General features: G+C 41.7%; 1 protein-coding gene across 1 annotated transcript in view; it reads right to left on the bottom strand.

The window, feature by feature from the left end:
• Nucleotides 1-607: 607 nt before the first annotated feature.
• LOC114664835 (TBC1 domain family member 24-like) overlaps nucleotides 608-18,567 on the bottom strand; it is a 36,269-nt gene continuing 18,309 nt past the window's right edge. Inside the window, exons 4-7 of the mRNA XM_028819121.2 lie at nucleotides 16,879-16,942; nucleotides 13,185-13,283; nucleotides 4,534-4,792; nucleotides 608-1,360 (exon numbers count right to left, since the gene is read on the bottom strand). Of these exons, the coding sequence (XP_028674954.2) occupies nucleotides 1,212-1,360; nucleotides 4,534-4,792; nucleotides 13,185-13,283; nucleotides 16,879-16,942 (571 nt within the window). The 3' untranslated portion in view covers nucleotides 608-1,211. The remainder of the gene's footprint in view (nucleotides 1,361-4,533; nucleotides 4,793-13,184; nucleotides 13,284-16,878; nucleotides 16,943-18,567) is intronic.

Genomic DNA, 18,567 nt, shown 5'->3' with positions numbered 1-18,567 from the left:
TTTATTTCTAAGCATGTCGTCAAATTTTAAGTTGTGTCTAAACAACAGTGAACAGATTAAGTTTGGCAACAGTTTAGATGCAAGTTCATATCATAGGCTCATAGTAAGTAGCGAGCCGCGTACTCATCACAAAGTTTAAGAAAATGACAATGAATAATGGGCTGAGTGGGTCGACCTCGTCACCTCATTCGTTGAAGGATGCCTAGGCCAGTTTTGAGACCCAGTCTGCTCCTGTACGGACGAGAGCATCGAACAAGTCCGTACCCTGAATCTGACGAAGATTTCGACCCCATCTTCAAAAGTGGATCTCTGCTCACTGCTCTTCATGGGTGTAAACAAAGAGCGAAGTGGCCATATTTCCTCCTAGAAGACAACAAGGAGACACTGACGGATCAAGGTGGGAACTTTACCGGCGTGACCACATCCAGATGTGTGCGGGGAAAACCGTACAGCCAACCCAAACAAGATTATCACAAAGGTGCGGATAATTATCGACTTGACTCTCGTAGAAACGGAACTTCAATTTAGATTCCAGAACGGTAAAAACTGGAACAGTTCAAAAAGTCATTAAGTTAAGCAAAAGAAAACAGATACAAAATTAGATGAGGGAGTATCACGTGACATGCAGGTCATTATCTCATTTTTATTTCACTTAATTAACAACATAATAGCCGGCTTTCAAAATATTTACAGGGCAACTGGCTTCTCATTTGTCAAACTTAACATAAATTATAAAGAGAAGAGCCCGCAGGTGATTGCTGTGATATCTTCATGCCTTTCATTGTGTAAATAAATCAGTACTGCTCTATGTCTACTTGCTGTCATATTTATAGTGCGGGTGTAATTTTGGTTTAGTAAATAAAGTTTAACATTTTGGAAACACATTTCAGTACATCCCATTCCCTTATGAAAGCGGAGAAATCCAAACACTCCTGAGCTCTGCCCAGCTAAGCATGTTACAAAAAGAAATAACTCCAATAAGTTCAAAAAGAGCAGAAGACAAATGAGGTGATGGATCAGATCACAAGATAACAGGGGTGGTCTACTAGCGAGGGACATCAGATCTGTCAGCTGTCATGATTTGGGACGTCCCAGGTCAGTAAATCTCACCCTATTCCTTCTCCTCTTCCACACGCATGCATCATAGCCGGTTTATCCATCAACCTGGTCTTTAATTTGCCCATGCGATGTCTCCGACGGGCAGACTCCCTTCAGGGGGTGTTGTCAACACTCCAGACCTCAAGCAGCTGAATCTGGAAGTTTTCCTTACACAGTGGGGGGTTATTAAATGTGTCACTGCGCTCGGTGTGTCCATGGTGTAGGTCTTGGTCGATAAACAGAGCCTGTCCTTCACCACCTCCTGAAAAGCAAGCAGAGACACCAGCGTTACCATCTCCTGAGGGATTCAGTTGAAGCTCAGATGAGGACCAATGGTGCGAAACTGAGATGTCTGACACTTTTAAAGGGAATATATTTCCTACAATTTTTCAAGGCATTAGATAAATTAAGCCTTATTCGAACACGATGAGCCTTCGGGACATATGTGTGTAAAATCACGATGTCTGTAATTTTTCCATTTGGAAAAATGACAGAGATAAGCTCGCCATAGGCACCCACTTGTCTCCATATAGGAGGTCCTACAGTTGACAAAATTTGCTTTCCCTATACAGGAACTTTTGCCAAGAACCGGGGGCTTCGTAGAAGCTCAGAAACTTTTATAGCATTCCCACCGCAGGAGCTCGGGTCCTACTCCAGAAAAATGTCCTTTTCATTCAACCAGGAAGTATCGTGGGTGGGGCTTGGCTGAGGGATTGTGCTGATTGGTTGCCACACTTCGTACCGCAACACTCTTTATAGCCACCACCCTGGTGTGGCGCTACTGTAGCGGCTGGAAAGCGCTGCGCCTCTAAAGGCACAATTCACACGCACTGCAGTGTGATGAGGGGATAGGCAACAGGCGTATTTAGTTTAAGCAAGTTCAATAAACAGTTTTTGCCTGAATTAAGAAAACGTTGTCTGGCGTGTTTTCTTTCCTAGCAGGGCACTACACTACAAAGCAATAATCTCGGCCATGAAGTTGTGATCGCTTTGAAGCAATACAAGGGCGGGGTGGGGGTATGGACTCCGGATTACATTGCACTTCGTGTCGCTTCACTCTTCATTGCCACTGTCACTCAATAGAATCCAGCTGCGGACATTCCCAGGTCCAGTTCATTTAAGAGATTGTCGCTTTTTATTATCCGTCACTTATAACACATGGCTACACTATAGTTAAGATTATTAATGGATTAGGGTTATCTGACTCAAGTTAAGCAAACCAAGCGACAAAACCCTGCAATCCAGTTGGCGGTCAGGCGGCGTTACTGAATCATCTCCAGGACTCATCTCCTTCCACTACCCGGAATTGCGCGCGCCTGCGTATTGAAAGCCTACTTCATCACACAGAACTCGCCCGAGAAGCTCACATTGAGGACCGCTGCTCCGAACTGTAGTGCTGAGATTTTTGAAACTCTTAAAATGAAGATATTTCCTTCAGTTTTTAAAGGCGTTATATAAGTTAAGCCTTATTCGAACAAGATAACCTTTCAAGACATGCGATATGTCTGTAAAGTCACTGTTACCACACGATGTCTATAATTTTTATCATGTATTTGCATTGCCTAAGACATGTCTGGAAAAATGACAGATATGCGCGCCCAGGGCCGGTGCCACCATTAAGGTGAATTATATAAGGAAGGGTGGGAGGGGACCGAACAGTCGGTTGGCACACTAACAAGCCCAAAATAACCTAGCACCGGCACTATGCACGCCTTCTCGGGTAAAGGAAAGTTGTCACCTCAAAACAGCCATACATATTATAACTATGTAATTATTCCAATCCATAACTATGGAAAAGTATTTGTGCCAAAATTAAATGCAATCCAATGTTTTAACTACATTTAAACTGAATACATATGCAAGTGGGCCAATTTAATTTGGCTATGGTTAATTAAAAACACAGCAACCAAATGATCGATTGCCTTTCACGAAGGCACACAATTTTCATGTCAGTTTAAAATTTAATACAAAGCAGCCTGCATTTTAATTCATGTCCATAGATCGAGTCTCATAGTTAAAAAACGCAGACGTATTGCTTTTTGTTTAGCGCCAACATATTCCATTTCGATACGATGGCACACTTCTAATGTGCTAAAGTAAAAATAAATAAATGACAAATCAGCGTCAAGAAGTGGGGCGGGGGCCTTCAACATCTGGGGAAAAAAGCGTTCCCATCACGAGTGTGGATTACTTGGAAAGAAGTTCAAGGAGTTAATAAGGCAGGGGGGCTCCGTCGTCTCATTGAGCATTAGAAAGCTGGCTGTCTAAATGACGATTTCATTCTCTTGCGTGTTGAAAGACGGGAACAACTGACAAATATCTGTTGATCACAGAGGGTATGAATAAAAGGCTGCGAAGAAAACACTAGCTCGTTAACACTAACAAATGCGTCCTTATAGTATTTAGTTTAAATCGCTAACAACCCACACCACAAAATGTTTACCGCACTGCTTACTTTAACATGTATAAAGTTGACAACTTTAGTGTAAACTTCTTCAGCGAGACCTAAAAAGTACTTCTCTCCGTTTCCAGATTGACTGAATTTGTGCTCGCCGCCACAGATGTTTAAAACTGTAACGCCTCTTAGCCCAATAGGTAACGCCCCTTGCTCCAACCTTTTGACGCTGATTGGTCAATTGATTACTTTTTAGTTGTGACACATATGCAAGCTTTCGAGGCAACTCAGGCCCCATCTTCAGGCCTGAGTTGCCTGGAAAGCTTGCATATTGTAATCTTTTTAGTTAGCCAATAAAAGGTGTCATTTTGCTTGGCTTTTCTCTAGTTGTGACACATTAAAGGCTGGTCTCGAATAGAAGGAAATGCCGTTAAGCAAAATGCAATACGCCTGCTTTTCATTTAGTTATGACATGCGATCTGTGAGCATGAAGTAGAATGCAAGACGTTTTGTATTTCATTTTAAATTGACACGACAATTGTGTACCCTAGTGAAAAGCAATCGTTTGGTTGATATGTTTTTTTTAACTATGATATGATTTCAACGTAGTTAACACGTTAGATTGCATTTAATTTTTGCTCGAGTAATCTACCATACATAACAAGCTGCAAACATGAGTCTTCTCATAAGAATTTTGCATTTAGAGCTCCTTTCTCCACACTTACCCACTTGACCAACACAGCATGAATCGTATTGGGTCACAAAGAGCGTGGACAAGTTTTTCGACCGACTCCATATTTTCTCAAAAATTCAGATTACGGAATTATTACTGACATGTCGATTCACATGGGATTAGTTTCACCTGGGGTTATTTTTGTTCGAACGTTTTATAGATAGTAAAAAGCTTCGTAATCGTTCCCGAGATGTGAACACGCAGTTGCGAGATTTAAATGACAGAGTTCCTTCAGTAATAATTACTTTTCCCCAACCTACTGGTGTAAAATGAATACCAATGCATTCCGAGTCCAAGCTTTAATTACCTATGATGATCCCATCTTTACTTCCGGACATAAAGAAGGTGTTTGTTTTGGATGGCATGTCTGCAGGTTTCTCAGTCGGGAAGCTCAAGTGGTTCATATCTCTGCTTAGGCCACTTGCAGGAGGCTGCCGTGAAGAGGCAGAAGTGGAGAAGCCCGGCGAGAAGGAATGGGCGCGCCTTCGGGGGCAAGGAGCTACATCCTCGGTCACCTTTGGGTTTTGCACAGACACCCATTCATAACGCTCCATTTCAGGACGCAGCTGTAAAGGGGGAAACAAAAAAAAAAAAAACAGCTTAGGACACCATCATCCACCTCTGTAGCACTGACAATTATCACAAAAGCAGAGCAAAACCTCTTAAAATAACTTGCAGTTGAAGAAAATGGATGGAGAATTGGGAAACTGACAAGCTACTGCCATTCATTTTTATTCACTTTATTTATTACTACCCATGGTATCTGTCATTGACATGTGTAGAATAATTAAAAAAATATTTGCTGTCTCTACAGTGGCGTAGCTCGAGTTCGTGCCGCTCGGGGCGGCGTGGTGCTTCAATTTTCCGCCCTTCAACTTATGTGAATATGTTAATCTATTTAAGTGGAAAATTAAAATGCGTATAGAGAAAAATTAAGATAAATTCTGCATAGTTTTATTCATATATAGAGAAACAGCAATACTTGTTCACATAATAAATTATTTATAAGCATCAACTAGACAAGAATATACTATAGACGCACTGATAAGCCGTGTTCTAATTATTAGTTTAATATAATTACGCTGCGAAAACCAGAACCAGTATGGTATACAAGTGACAGGTGAGGTTGTTTTCTGCACCGAGCAAGAACGCAATCGGATTGATAACGAAACGAAATTATAAATTAGTTGTTTATATTCCTAGAAATTATTATGGGTGTAATGTTTAAGTTTATTTTTGTTATTGTCTCATAAATTTCAACTGCTGTGTCTGATGCCGTCACAGAAGGACAGTCTGAAAATTATTTTTGAAGCGTTTGTGGATAAAAATCAGAAAATTTTACTTTTTTCATTCATGAGTGATGTTTTTCCGAACTTTGCTGCTTACACACGAATTGTACTGAGCCTTTGGGCCAATAATACCGCCCCCTCCGCCCGCCCCTAAGTACGTCACTGCGTCTCTAGCCCGAAGTGTGTGTACATTGAGCGCTTTTCCTCAGTATCTGTGCGCGCGTTTGTGTGAATGTCCCTTCTTTGGCGCTCCCTCTCTCAAGTGTGATCTCATAAAGACTGCTTCTCAGACTGTATCCTTATTTTTGAGCCGCCTTTCTCACCTCTCGTCTGGCTTTATACTTGCCGTCTTTGAAGCTGTGTCTATCTGTGTGGCTCATACGCCTTTACACCTCTTTGTCACCAAAATCAAACTGACCAATCAGATTGCTCAGAGAGACTGGACACACTGACCATTTGTGAATTTCCCATTGGGATTAATAAAGTATCTATCTATCTATCTATCTATCTATCTATCTATCTATCTATCTATCTATCTATCTATCTATCTATCTATCTATCTATCTATCTATCTATCTATCTATCATAACATTTTATTATATAGTACGGGGGTTGGCGACCTATGGCACGCGGGACGACTTTCAATGGCACTCTGATTGAATTGAAATATAGTAAAACATGTATTTTGATTACAGCGCACGCATTCGCGCCTCTCACCTACGTTTTGCGTAAGCGAATCACATATAAATGTGCAGGCCGTGGAACGTTAAAACCAACCTCTTGTTATTATATTTTAACCAGTAACGGCGCACTGCACGTTGTACAGGTGCTGGTCATAAAATTAGAATATCATGACAAAGTTGATTTATTTCAGTAATTCCATTCAAAAAGTGAAACTTGTATATTAGATTCATTCATTACACACAGACTGATGTTTAATCAAATGTTTATTTCTTTTAATGTTGATGATTATAACTGACAACTAATGAAAGTCCCAATTCAGTATCTCGGAAAATTAAAATATTGTGAAAAGGTTCAATATTGAAGACACCTGGTGCCACACTCTAATCAGCTAATTAACTCCAAACACCTGCAAAAGCCTTTAAATGGTCTATCAGTCTAGTTCTGTAGGCTACACAATCATGGGGAAGACTGCTGACTTGACAGTTGTCCAAAAGACGACCATTGACACCTTGCACAAGGAGGGCAAGACACAAAAGGTCATTGCTAAAGAGGCTGGCTGTTCACAGAGCTCTGTGTCCAAGCACATTAATAGAGAGGCGAAGGGAAGGACAAGATGTGCTAGAAAAAAGTGTACAAGCGATAGGGATAACCGCACCCTGGAGAGGATTGTGAAACAAAACCCATTCACAAAGAGTGGACTGCAGCTGGAGTCAGTGCTTCAAGAACCACCACGCACAGATGTATGCAAGACATGGGTTTCAGCTGTCGCATTCCTTGTGTCAAGCCACTCCTGAACAAGAGACAGCGTCAGAAGCGTCTCGCCTTTGGACTGCTGCTGAGTGGTCCAAAGTTATGTTCTCTTATGAAAGTAAATTTTGCATTTCCTTTGGAAATCAAGGTCCCAGAGTCTGAGGAAGAGAGGAGATGCACAGAATCCACGTTGCTTGAGGTCCAGTGTAAAGTTTCCACAGTCAGTGATGGTTTGGGTGCCATGTCATCTGCTGGTGTTGGTCCATTGTGTTTTCTGAGGTCCAAGGTCAACGCAGCCGTCTACCGTGAAGTTTTAGAGCACTTCATGCTTCTTGCTGCTGATGAACTTTATGGAGATGCAGATTTCATTTTCCATCAGGACCTGGCACCTGCACACAGTGCCAAAGCTACCAGTACCTGGTTAAGGACCATGGTATCCCTGTTCTTGATTGGCCAGCAAACTCGCCTGACCTTAACCCCATAGAAAATCTATGGGGTATTGTGAAGAGGAAGATGCAATACGCCAGACCCAACAATTCAGAAGAGCTGAAGGCCACTATCGGAGCAACATGGGCTCTCATAACACCTGAGCAGTGCCACAGACTGATCGACTCCATGCCACGCCGCATTGCTGCAGTAATCCAGGCCAAAGGAGCCCCCAACTAAATATTGAGTGCTGTACATGCTCATACTTTTCATGTTCATACCTTTCAGTTGGCCAACATTCTAAAAAATCCTTTTTTTGCATTGGTCTTCATTGATATTCTAATTTTCCGAGATACTGAATTTGGGACTTTCATTAGTTGTCAGTTATAATCATCAACATTAAAAGGAATAAACATTTGAAATACATCAGTCTGTGTGTAATGAATGAATCTAATATACAAGTTTCACTTTTTGAATGGAATTACTGAAATAAATCAACTTTGTCATGATATTCTAATTTTATGACCAGCACCTGTACACTTGACTTGAGCATTCCTAGTTTTCGTTCTCTTTCTCTGTACGTTTACCATTCGTTTGCTCAGAGGTTGATGCGCTTGCTGCTTCCTGAGCAGCTCTTCTTTATTCCACCCAAGCGACCCGCTGCTTCTCTTGTTTCGTCGGCATCTTTTCGCGTTAAAACTGATTAAGTTAGCTTTTGTGTTGCAATTACTTAGTATGTTTTCTTTAACCTTTCACTTAATCGGCACTTAAGTCTTCAATCTGCCTCAAGAATGATTAGCGAAGGTGGTAGGGAATGAGAATGGCACCCGTACACATGCGCCACACGGCCGCCCTGCTGCCCGCTGCCGAGAATTGATTCTACAAATAAAATAAAAATAAAAAGGAGGAGTAACCTTGGAGGTCAGTCATTACCCTGAAAGCGGACAGTAGAGGTCACATGGTATATGTATACCAAAATTTCAGGTCAATAGTTCAAATGGTTTGCGAGCTACAGGTGATTTAAAATCCTGGACAGACAAACGGACAGCCACGGTATTGCGTATTACATAAGACGATTACAGCGCATGTGTTCGCGCTCCGCATCCTCACCTACAGTTTGTGCATGCGACTCACGTGTAAAGGGAATGCGTGTGTTCAGTGCAGGCCGTAGTATGTTAAAACAAACCTCGTTATTATTAAGTAATATACTGCCATAAAATGACTCATAAAAGACAAACTCTTGATGTTCGCTCTTTTCAAGACTATTGGACAAATGAATAGAATGAATGGATTTGTACCACAAAAAGATCGTGCTGTGTGTGCGTGTTATGCTGTGAAAGTGTCGTGTTTCTGCGTCAAGTGTACAAGGACATTATTAAACTAAACATCAGTCCACGTTTAAAAAATCTGATGAGAAAAGTGAAGCTATAGATCTGTTTCTGGCTTTAAGAAACAAACTAGTTATTTTAGTCAAATAATTGGAACCAAAAATAAAGCCACCAAATGTAGTTATAAAAAAATTGACACATTCTTTTCACATATGATCCTATGTATTTTAAAATGTTGAATGAGTAATAATATAAGATCTGCTTATAATATACTTTTGAAGCCCATTACTGTACCGATCCCTCTCCCACTTGGACAGAGGCAGTGGTGCTGTAAGAATTATGTTTCTAGACTTCTCTAGCGCCTTCAACACAATCCAACCTCTGCTCCTTAGGGACAAGCTGACAGAGATGGGAGTAGCTTCATACCTAGTGGCATGGATCGTGGACTATCTTAAAGACAGACCTCAGTATGTGCGTCTTGGGAACTGCACGTCTGACATTGTGGTCAGCAACACAGGAGCGCCACAGGGGACTGTACTTTCTCCGGTCCTGTTCAGCCTATATACATCGGACTTCCAATACAACTCGGAGTCCTGCCATGTGCAAAAGTTCGCTGATGACACTGCTATCGTGGGCTGCATCAGGAATGGGCTGGAGGAGGAGTATAGGGACCTAATCAATGACTTTGTTAAATGGTGCGACTCAAACCATCTACACCTGAACACCAGCAAAACCAAGGAGCTGGTGGTGGATTTTAGGAGCCCAGACCCCTCATGGACCCCATGATCATCAAAGGTGACTGTGTGCAGATGGTGCAGACCTTTAAATACCTGGGAGCGCAGCTGGATGATAAATTAGACTGGACTGCCATACTGATGCTCTGTGTAAGAAAGGACAGAGCCGACTATACCTCCTTAGAAGGCTGTCGTCCTTCAACATCTGCAATAAGATGCTGCAGATGTTCTATCAGACAGTTGTGGCGAGCGCCCTCTTCTACGCAGTGGTGTGCTGGGGAGGCAGCATTAAGAGGAAAGACGCCTCACAACTGGACAAACTGGTGAGGAAGGCAGGCTCTATTGTTGGCATGGAGCTGGACAGTTTGACATCTGTGGTAGAGCGAAGGGCGCTGAGCAGACTCCTGTCAATTATGGAGAATTCACTGCATCCACTGAACAGGATCATCTCCAGACAGAAGAGCAGCTTCAGCGATAGACTGCTGCCACTGTCCTGCTCCACTGACAGATTGAGGAGATCGTTCCTCCCCCAAACTATGCGACTCTTCAATTCCACCCGGGGGGGTAAACGTTAACATTTAACATTATACAAAGTTATTGTCTTTTTTTCACCTGCATTATTATCATTCTTTAATTTAATATTATTTATTGTATCAGTATGCTGCTGCTGGAAAATGTGAATCTCCCATTGGGATTAATAAAGTATCTATCTATCTATCTATCTATCTATCTATCTATCTATCTATCTATCTATCTATCTATCTATCTATCTATCTATCTATCTATCTATCTATCTATCTATCTATCTATCATATAACTGGACCCGTTTTGATGCTATATATAACAAAATTGGTAGAATTATGTCGGCACGTGGAATACTGCTGAAAGGTTGCCGACCCCTGATATAGTAGATAGATACATAGACTGCTACAAGCTTGAGAACGAGCTCTGCTGGTCTTAAATGGACAAACAGGAGTTACCTCTGGGACAATCTGCCACATGCAATGCCTTCAGAAGGTTTTCTGAGCCCTGCACTTTTTTCACATTTTGTTATATAGCAGCTTTGTGCTAAAATCATTTCAATTTTGTTCTTTTCAAAAAAACTCTACCCCAGAATGACCTAGCAAACAGAGGATTTTAGTCGTTTTTGCAGATTTATTAAAAATAAAAAAACATGAACTATCCCATGAACACAAGTATTGAGACCCTGTGCTATGACACTTGAGTGTATCCCATTTTATTGATTTTCATTGAGATGTTTCTACACTTTGTTGGGAGTCCATCTGAGATCAGTTCAATTGATTGCACATGATCAGGAGAGGCACACCCGGTCTATGTGAGGTCCTATATTGGACAACAGGTGCTTTCCAATCGGAGGAAATTTTTTCAGGATGCAGGAACTTTCTAGAAACTCAAGAAGTTTTCTTGTAGTGAGAAGTCAAGCAAAATGACACCTTTTACTGGCTAACTAAAAAAGATTACAATATGCAATATTACATCTTGCCTGAAGAACGGGCCTGAGTTGCCTCGAAAGCTTGCGTAATGTAATTTTCTTAGTTAGCCAATACAAGATGTCATTTTGCTTGACTTCTTACTACATCCATTATGGCTAACACGGTTCAACACCCGAGTACTAAAGAAGTTTTCTTGCAATCCCACCGCAGGAACTCGGGCCATTTGTAGTTCCTAGTACTTTTACTTTAGCTCCTACTCCAGGGTGTGTACTTTTCATTCAACCAGTAACTGCTGTAGGTGGGGCTTGACTGATGAATTGTGCTGATTGGTTGACCACAAGCACTGGCGCCATCTTGCTATCCTATTAATATTTTGGACTTAGTTATCGCTGAGGACGGACTGCCGCACTTTGCACCGCATCATCCCTCATAGCCGCCTCCCTGGCGTGCCACTTCAAAGCAATAATCTCCACCTTGATGTTGCAATCACTTTGAAGTAATAAGGTGGGGGAGTCCTCCGTGAACTCTTGATTATGCCGCCCTTTGCGCCACATCGATCAGCAGGGACACTCTCGGACATGCCTCACTTCACGCTTCACTCTTCTTTGCATGTCACATATTGTGCATAGAGCTTACAGTGCCTGCTGTGTGGTGGGAACACGTCATACAAAAGTGGCCAGGGACTACAAGTGGCGCAGGATCAACATTATACAGGAACTCAGTGGTTCCTGAAAACAAAGTTCCTATGGTGGGAAAGTGACTAATGTGTCACAGAGTGGAAACCAAGCCATGAGGTCGAAGGAATTGCCCACAGATCTTAGAGACAGCATTGCGTCGAGGTACAGATCTGGTGAAGACTACCAAAAAAATCCTGCAGCACTGAAGGTTCCCAAGAGCACAGTGGCCTCCATGATTCTTAAATGGAAGAAGTTTGGAAGAACACAACTCTTCCTAGAGCTGGTTGCCCCGTTAAACTAAAGTAAGAGAGGTGACTAAGAACCTGATGGTCCCACTGGAGATGGGGAAAACTACCAAAAGGACAACCATCACTGCAACACTGTACTGAAAATTTTATATAGCAGGATGGCCGAAAAACATATGAAAACCTACCTGGAGTTTGTAAAAGGGACATAAAAGGCTCTCAAGACTAGGAGAAACAAGAATCTCAGGTCTGATGGAACCAAGATTGAACTGTTTGGCTACAATTCTATGCATCATGTCGGGAGGAAACCAGACACCATCCATCACCTACAATTTCAACGGTGAAGCCTGGTGGTACCAACATCATGCTGTGGGGTGGTTGTTTTCCAGGGGTAGGGAGTGGGAAAGTAATCAGGTTTGAGGTATAGCTGAATGGAGCAAAGTACAGAGATCTCCTTAATTAAACTCTGCATTCTAGACTACATTCTGGGCTGAAGTTTCACCTTCCAACAGGACACAAAGTCTAGACAACACAGGAGTGGCTTGGGGTCAGCACTGTGAATGTCCCTGAGTGGTCCAGCCAAAGCCCAGAATTGAACCCAATTGAACATCTAAGGAAAGACCTGAAAACAGCTGTCCACTGATGGTCTCCATCCAACATGACAAAGCTTGAGAGGATCTACAGAGAAGAATGGCAGAAAATCCCCAAATCCCAGTGCATGGGGCTTGCCACATCAGACTCAAGAAGACTCCAAATGGAGATTACTGTTAAAGGGGCTTCAAATGAGTGCCGAGTTTGACATTTCAGTTTGTTATTTTAAATAAATATTGACTTTACTTTATCATTCTGGGGTATTGAGTGCATTTAATGAAGAAAATAAAGAATTTTAGCACAAGGCTGCAACTTAACAAAATGTGTAAAAGTGAAGGGGTCTGAATACACCCTGAAAGCGCTGTAGGTGGAAAGTAGGCAATGTACACTGAAAATGTAGCATGAGACAAACCACATCAAGATGAATATCCATCCTTCATTATTGAACCTGCTTAATCCAGTTAACGGTCATGGGGACATGGAACCTAAACTGGTAGCAATGGGCATAAGGCAGTAATCAACTCCAGATGGGTCTCATGCCCGTTGGGAGGCCCACTCACACATATTACCCTTGTTAGGATTATTTTAGAGTCTCTAGCTATGTGCACATACTAGGGTTTGTGAGAAATGCCAGCGTAAATGAAGAAAGACAAGGAGAACATGCACAGTTTCTAGGCTGAGATTTGAACCCAAGACAATGGAGGGGAGAGGCAGCAGCACTAACCACTGCACCACCCTAGCGAAATAAAGAAACAAAAAAATGTTGAAGGTGACTCTTACAGTGAAGACAAAAGATTCTCCTGTCCCAAAAAAGTTGGCGCCCTTTGCATTTGTTTTGTGCCGTTCTGCCCAGTCTGAAGACAAGAAGGCGCCGCACACCTGAAAGAGAATAAAAGAAGTTTGTGCTAAAGAATAAGGAGGACAGGAGCTAGAGAGTGTTATGGACGCATGGTTATACATTCTAATTCGTGCATGCATGATGTTACAAACTGATCAGTACTTCAGATAGATATTTGCGCAAAAAAACGCACAGTATTTTCATTTGACGGATACCATAGCTGACCATAATGAGAGTATTACGAGTACTGCCACTGGATATGTAACACCGATTCCTGTACGCTCACTCACTCTCTAGCACTGCACAGGGGTAATTCCATATGCTGGCTGAATATGTGTGTAATTAGCCATGTGCTGCAGCTATGAGTCAAAAGAAGCTTCGTTAAAGGAGACCTCTAAGTCAGAAAACACGTGAGACCCTCTGAAATAACAACAAAAGATTTAGAGTATTACTATTTAGGTGTTTCTATCTTCTTGATGGAAGAAAAAAGTGACAAGCAAGCATCAGCACAGAGAGATCGGAAACAAAAAAAGACATTCCATCTAAAACCAGGGTGTGACTTCAAACAGTGAAACGAGGCAGTCCACGCTGCTGCTTCATGGCATGACCAATGTGTGCCACAAGATTGAAACTCTGTAAGCACAATGATATTAATTTTTTTACAGTTCTTGAAAAATTGAAAAATCGATCATAAAATCAGACCCCGACTTATATGCCCTTTCAAAATTGCGACATATTTTTTTTTTTGACATCTTCTTGCTTCCTTCAATCTCACATCAGTTTCTCAGACGCATCGAATTTTGTTGCAGCAGCGCAGTTACAAATTTCTTTCGCCACTTCAATGACGTTTAATTTAAAACCAGTTTCATATTTTCTTCTGATCAAACGCTTCATCGTAGATAAGGGATGCTCTTACGATAAAGGTGTATGAGCGTGTAAGGTACAAAAACACAAAACAGAGCAAATGTCGCTTCGGAATAGTTTGGGTATTACTGTGTGGTCACGTATGCACAATACATAGAAAAAAAAGGCTGTGTGCTCGGTGGTTACTCTCTCAGGTGGGCATTAGCATATCATAATCTCTTGGACCAATAGTTAGAGTTTTCCACATTCGACTTATACGACCAACATTATAAAATACCGAAAAATTATACAGTAAAGTCAAGCCCTGACTTATCCATGAGAGAACTTAAACGCGAGTATATACACTTGAGGCATCGTGGCACGGTGATTAGTACTGCTGCCTCACAGCTCAGATCACCTTTTTATCATTTTGGCATAGGTGGCATATGCTTCCCTAGCCCTCAGGGACACTTAAAAGACCATTGCACCATTATTATCTACAATCGTGGTTAAAAGTATTGGTTTTCAGAAAGTCTGCTGCTTCACTGTTTTTAGATTTTTATGTCAGATGTTTCTATGGTAGACTGAAATATAACTACAAGCATTTCATAAGTTTCAAGGGCTTTTATTGACAATTACATTAAGTTTATGCAAAGAGTCCATATTTACAGTATTGGCCCTTCTTTCTTTTTCAAGACCTCAGCAATTCACCCTGGCATGCTGTCAATCAACTTCTGGGCCAAATCCTGACTGATGGCAGCTCATTTCTTGCATAACCAATGCTTGGAGTTTGTCAGATTTTGTGGATTTTTGTTTGTCCACCCGTCTCTGGAGGACTAACCACAAGTTCTCAATGGGATTAAGGTCTGGGGAGGTTCCTGGCCATGGACCCCAAATTTTGATGTTTTGTTCCCCAAGCAACTTAGTTATCACTTTTGCCTTATGGCACAGTTTTCCATCATGCTGAATGTCACACACATGTGACTAGGAGGAGGCTGACTGGACCAAGTGGAGGTAATTATCTGCCATGCCAGGGGGTGGCGGGGTGCGCTAAACCTTATTCTGTTATATCTGCAGGCCAAATATGAGAAAACCAGTCTAATTTAACAACAACAACGTCACTTCCGGTTCTGGCGCCAAGAAAGAGGTCTCTTCCGGTTTCCGGCCTCAGATGACATCACTTTCGGCCTCACCCTTTAAAACCGCCATGTTCTCTACCACCAGATCAGTTCAATTTGGAACTCAACTCATGCACATCAGTGCTTATTTCAAAACCCTTTTTGCAGCCAGGAACAATATACGGGTGGATGCCCCAAACCTTTCCTGTGTGTTGAGACTCATTCTTTTACATGGAAAAGGCATTGTTAGTCACCAAACTGTTCTTGGATGGTTGGGAGAAGTTGCTCTCTGAGGATGTTTTGCTACCATTCTTTATTCATGGCTGTGTTCTTTTTCCAGCATGATGGAGCACCGTGCCATAAGGCAAAAGTGATAACTAAGTGGCTCGGGAACAAAACATTTTGGGTCCATGGCCAGGAAACTCCCCAGACCTTAATCCCATTGAGAACTTGTGTTCAATCCTCGGGAGTCGGGTGGACAAACAAAAACCCACCAATTCTGACAAACTCCAAGCATTGATTATGCAAGAATGGGCTGCCATCAGTAAGGGTTTGGCCCAGATGTTGATTGACAGCATGCCAGGGTCAATAAAAAGAAGGGCCAACATGGGAAATATTGATTCTTTGCATAAACTTCATGCAAGCTTTCGAGGCAACTCAGGCCCCTTCTTCAGGCAAGATGTAATCCTGAAGAAAGGGCCTGAGTTGCCTCGAAAGCTTGCATATTGTAATCTTTTTAGTTAGCCAATAAAAGGTGTCATTTTGCTTGGCTTTTCTCTACATTCATAATGGCTAACACGGTACAACACCCTAGTACTACATAAACTTCATGTAATTGTCAATAAAAGCCTTTGAAACTTATGAAATGCTTGTAATTCTATTTCAGTATACCATAGAAACATCTGACAAAAAGATCTAAAAACACTGAAGCAGCAAACTTTGTGAAAACCAATACTTGTGTCATTCTTAAAACTTTTGGCCATGACTGTACTCAAAACTAGTTCAGTTTGTCCTCCTGATTGATTTGAATGCATTTTTGTGATTTCATCGAATTTGCAGCGAAGTGAACTCAGTGGGTTTCACTCATCTCTAGTAACCCACCAGGAAGTTGTAAGATGCTGATCTTTATGTCGTAGTGGTAATGATGTCACACAGTCCCGGTCATCAAAGCTAGCAATATAACTATCTGCAAAACCATCCCAGAATGACGGCACCCATAAAGAAAAGAAAATGGCGTCATGTGAGAACATGAACCATATTTAATACAGGTAAAAAACTCATGGGAATAAAATTGAATTATCAATAAACTCCTTGACCTTCAGAACTCCAGGAACTACACGTAAATAATGTTTAAAGGCCAAGGAACAGTTGGAAAAATACATTAAAATCGTAAGCCTGATGATGACCAGAGGACAATATGAAGAAGGCACTAGTACATGACATACATGGTGAATGTGACTAATAAATACACAATTAACAGGAGAGGGAGGTTTAAAGGGTGAAAGAAAAATGAAAAAGATCTCACGAGACAGAAAATAAGAACAAAAATGAGAAATAATCTGGAATTGAGATTCTAAAAGAGGTGGAGGAGGAAAAGAAAAAGGTGACAATGATTAAGAAGATTGAGGAACAAATGATGGAAAGAGGTAAGAATAAATAAGGAACATCTACTCACATCTCCATCCACAGTCTTCAGCAGCAGGATTGTCGGCTCGTAGCCATCACAGTGTAAGTAAAAGCTGCGCAGAGACAGAAAGAGAGAAGAGGGCACAGGCCATTAGACGGGGACACTTGACCTGTAGGGGGCAGTAAGAGCAGGCCATCTATCTCCTGTAGAAAGCAGCTCTCCACATTTTGTTTGTGTAACAGCAGAGCAGTAGGTGAACATGACTGAACTGGGCTTGACCTTCTGACTCCGAGTTGGAGTGAACCCATGTCCCATAATCTATTTTTGTGATTTCCCATCCCACCTATGGACATTTTTTTGGTGGGGCCTCCAGGGATTTAGGAAGTGCAACTGGACTTGCTTGACCTCTCTGGCTATACTGCTTTCTTCCTCAGCTGCTGCTCCATTTCCTCAGAAGGCAGTGCAGGTGCAGTTTCACATCTGGCCTAACACCTGGAGGACATCAGGAAATATTTCATTTCCCAGAGACGAGGGCGGCAGAGTGAAAAAAAAGAGCGTTTTGTTCCTCTGCAGCTGAGCAGCTTGACTTTCAGTGCGGGCTTCTATTGCTTTTATTTCACTTTTCCACCTTTTAGTGAAATAAGCCATTGTAGACACGACCACCGACCCCCACATCCTTGGACTGGAATGCTCGGAGAGCGCGACCTTTCCGCAAAGGTGATGAGCACAACAGATTTCCTTCAGACTTTTTTTTTTTGCAGACTTTCCCGAGATCAGGTTTCACTTTTCTTTATCTCATTCATAAACTCCCTCTGTATCTAACAGTCGTGGACTACATCTTGGGAAGGAGTTTCATGATTGTGGTCCAAAGCCGTGGGCACTGAAATACTGAATGCCACATTTACCACCCTCACCACCCCCCTGGTGCTCTTTCCTTAACTTCTGGCCATTTTTTTTCTTCTCTACACTTTGTGAACTCCAGTTTCCTCCTTAAACATCTGGACTGGTCTTGTGCTCACCCTGATCTCAGTTCTACTTTTTGCATTTCTCTTCTTTTATCCATTTCATTTCTTCAATAACTTGCTGGTGAGTTCTTCCGTGTGATGATTTGGGCTTCTAAATATTTTTCCTACTGGTTTATTCTTTCCAGAAAGTTCTGTTTTTTTTGGTTACTTGGACTTTTTCTGGACCTGTAAACCACTTTTGGTGTATTGCTTGTATTCTTGTGTAATCCATCTTTCCAGCCATTTTCTAAACCCTATTAATGCAATTTTAGGGTTACAGAGACCCCCCCCCCCCCCCCCCCCCAACCCAGTAGGACTTGACATGTGGATTAAAATCATCATATTTCAAAGCTGCAGACTGCCTACATTAAGTTTTTAAATTTTGCTCATACAAACCATAAAGGACAATTAAACTTGAAGGCAACTTATCTAACTACATCTATGTCATGATGTTAGGTGCCTTTGCCAAAACTATAATCTTGAATGATTATTTCCTTATTTTGAGAACATTTTATGTTTTTAAGATATTATTTTATTTATTTTCTTGTGTTGTCCTGCAATGCCATTTTGTTTTCTTTACGAGGCACTTTGCTTGATGGTGTCTATGCAATTACATACTAACAGAAACATCAGAGGTCATGAATCAAGTGATTTCTTTAAGTGTCACAGTGTATAAGGGTATACTTACACTGGCAATTTGTTTAGTGCCCGAGCACGTTTGACTAGTGTGATC

This window comes from Erpetoichthys calabaricus, chromosome 14, assembly GCF_900747795.2.
Source record: "Erpetoichthys calabaricus chromosome 14, fErpCal1.3, whole genome shotgun sequence".
Classification (NCBI taxonomy): domain Eukaryota; kingdom Metazoa; phylum Chordata; class Cladistia; order Polypteriformes; family Polypteridae; genus Erpetoichthys; species Erpetoichthys calabaricus.
This window is presented reverse-complemented; position numbering and strand designations above follow the sequence as displayed.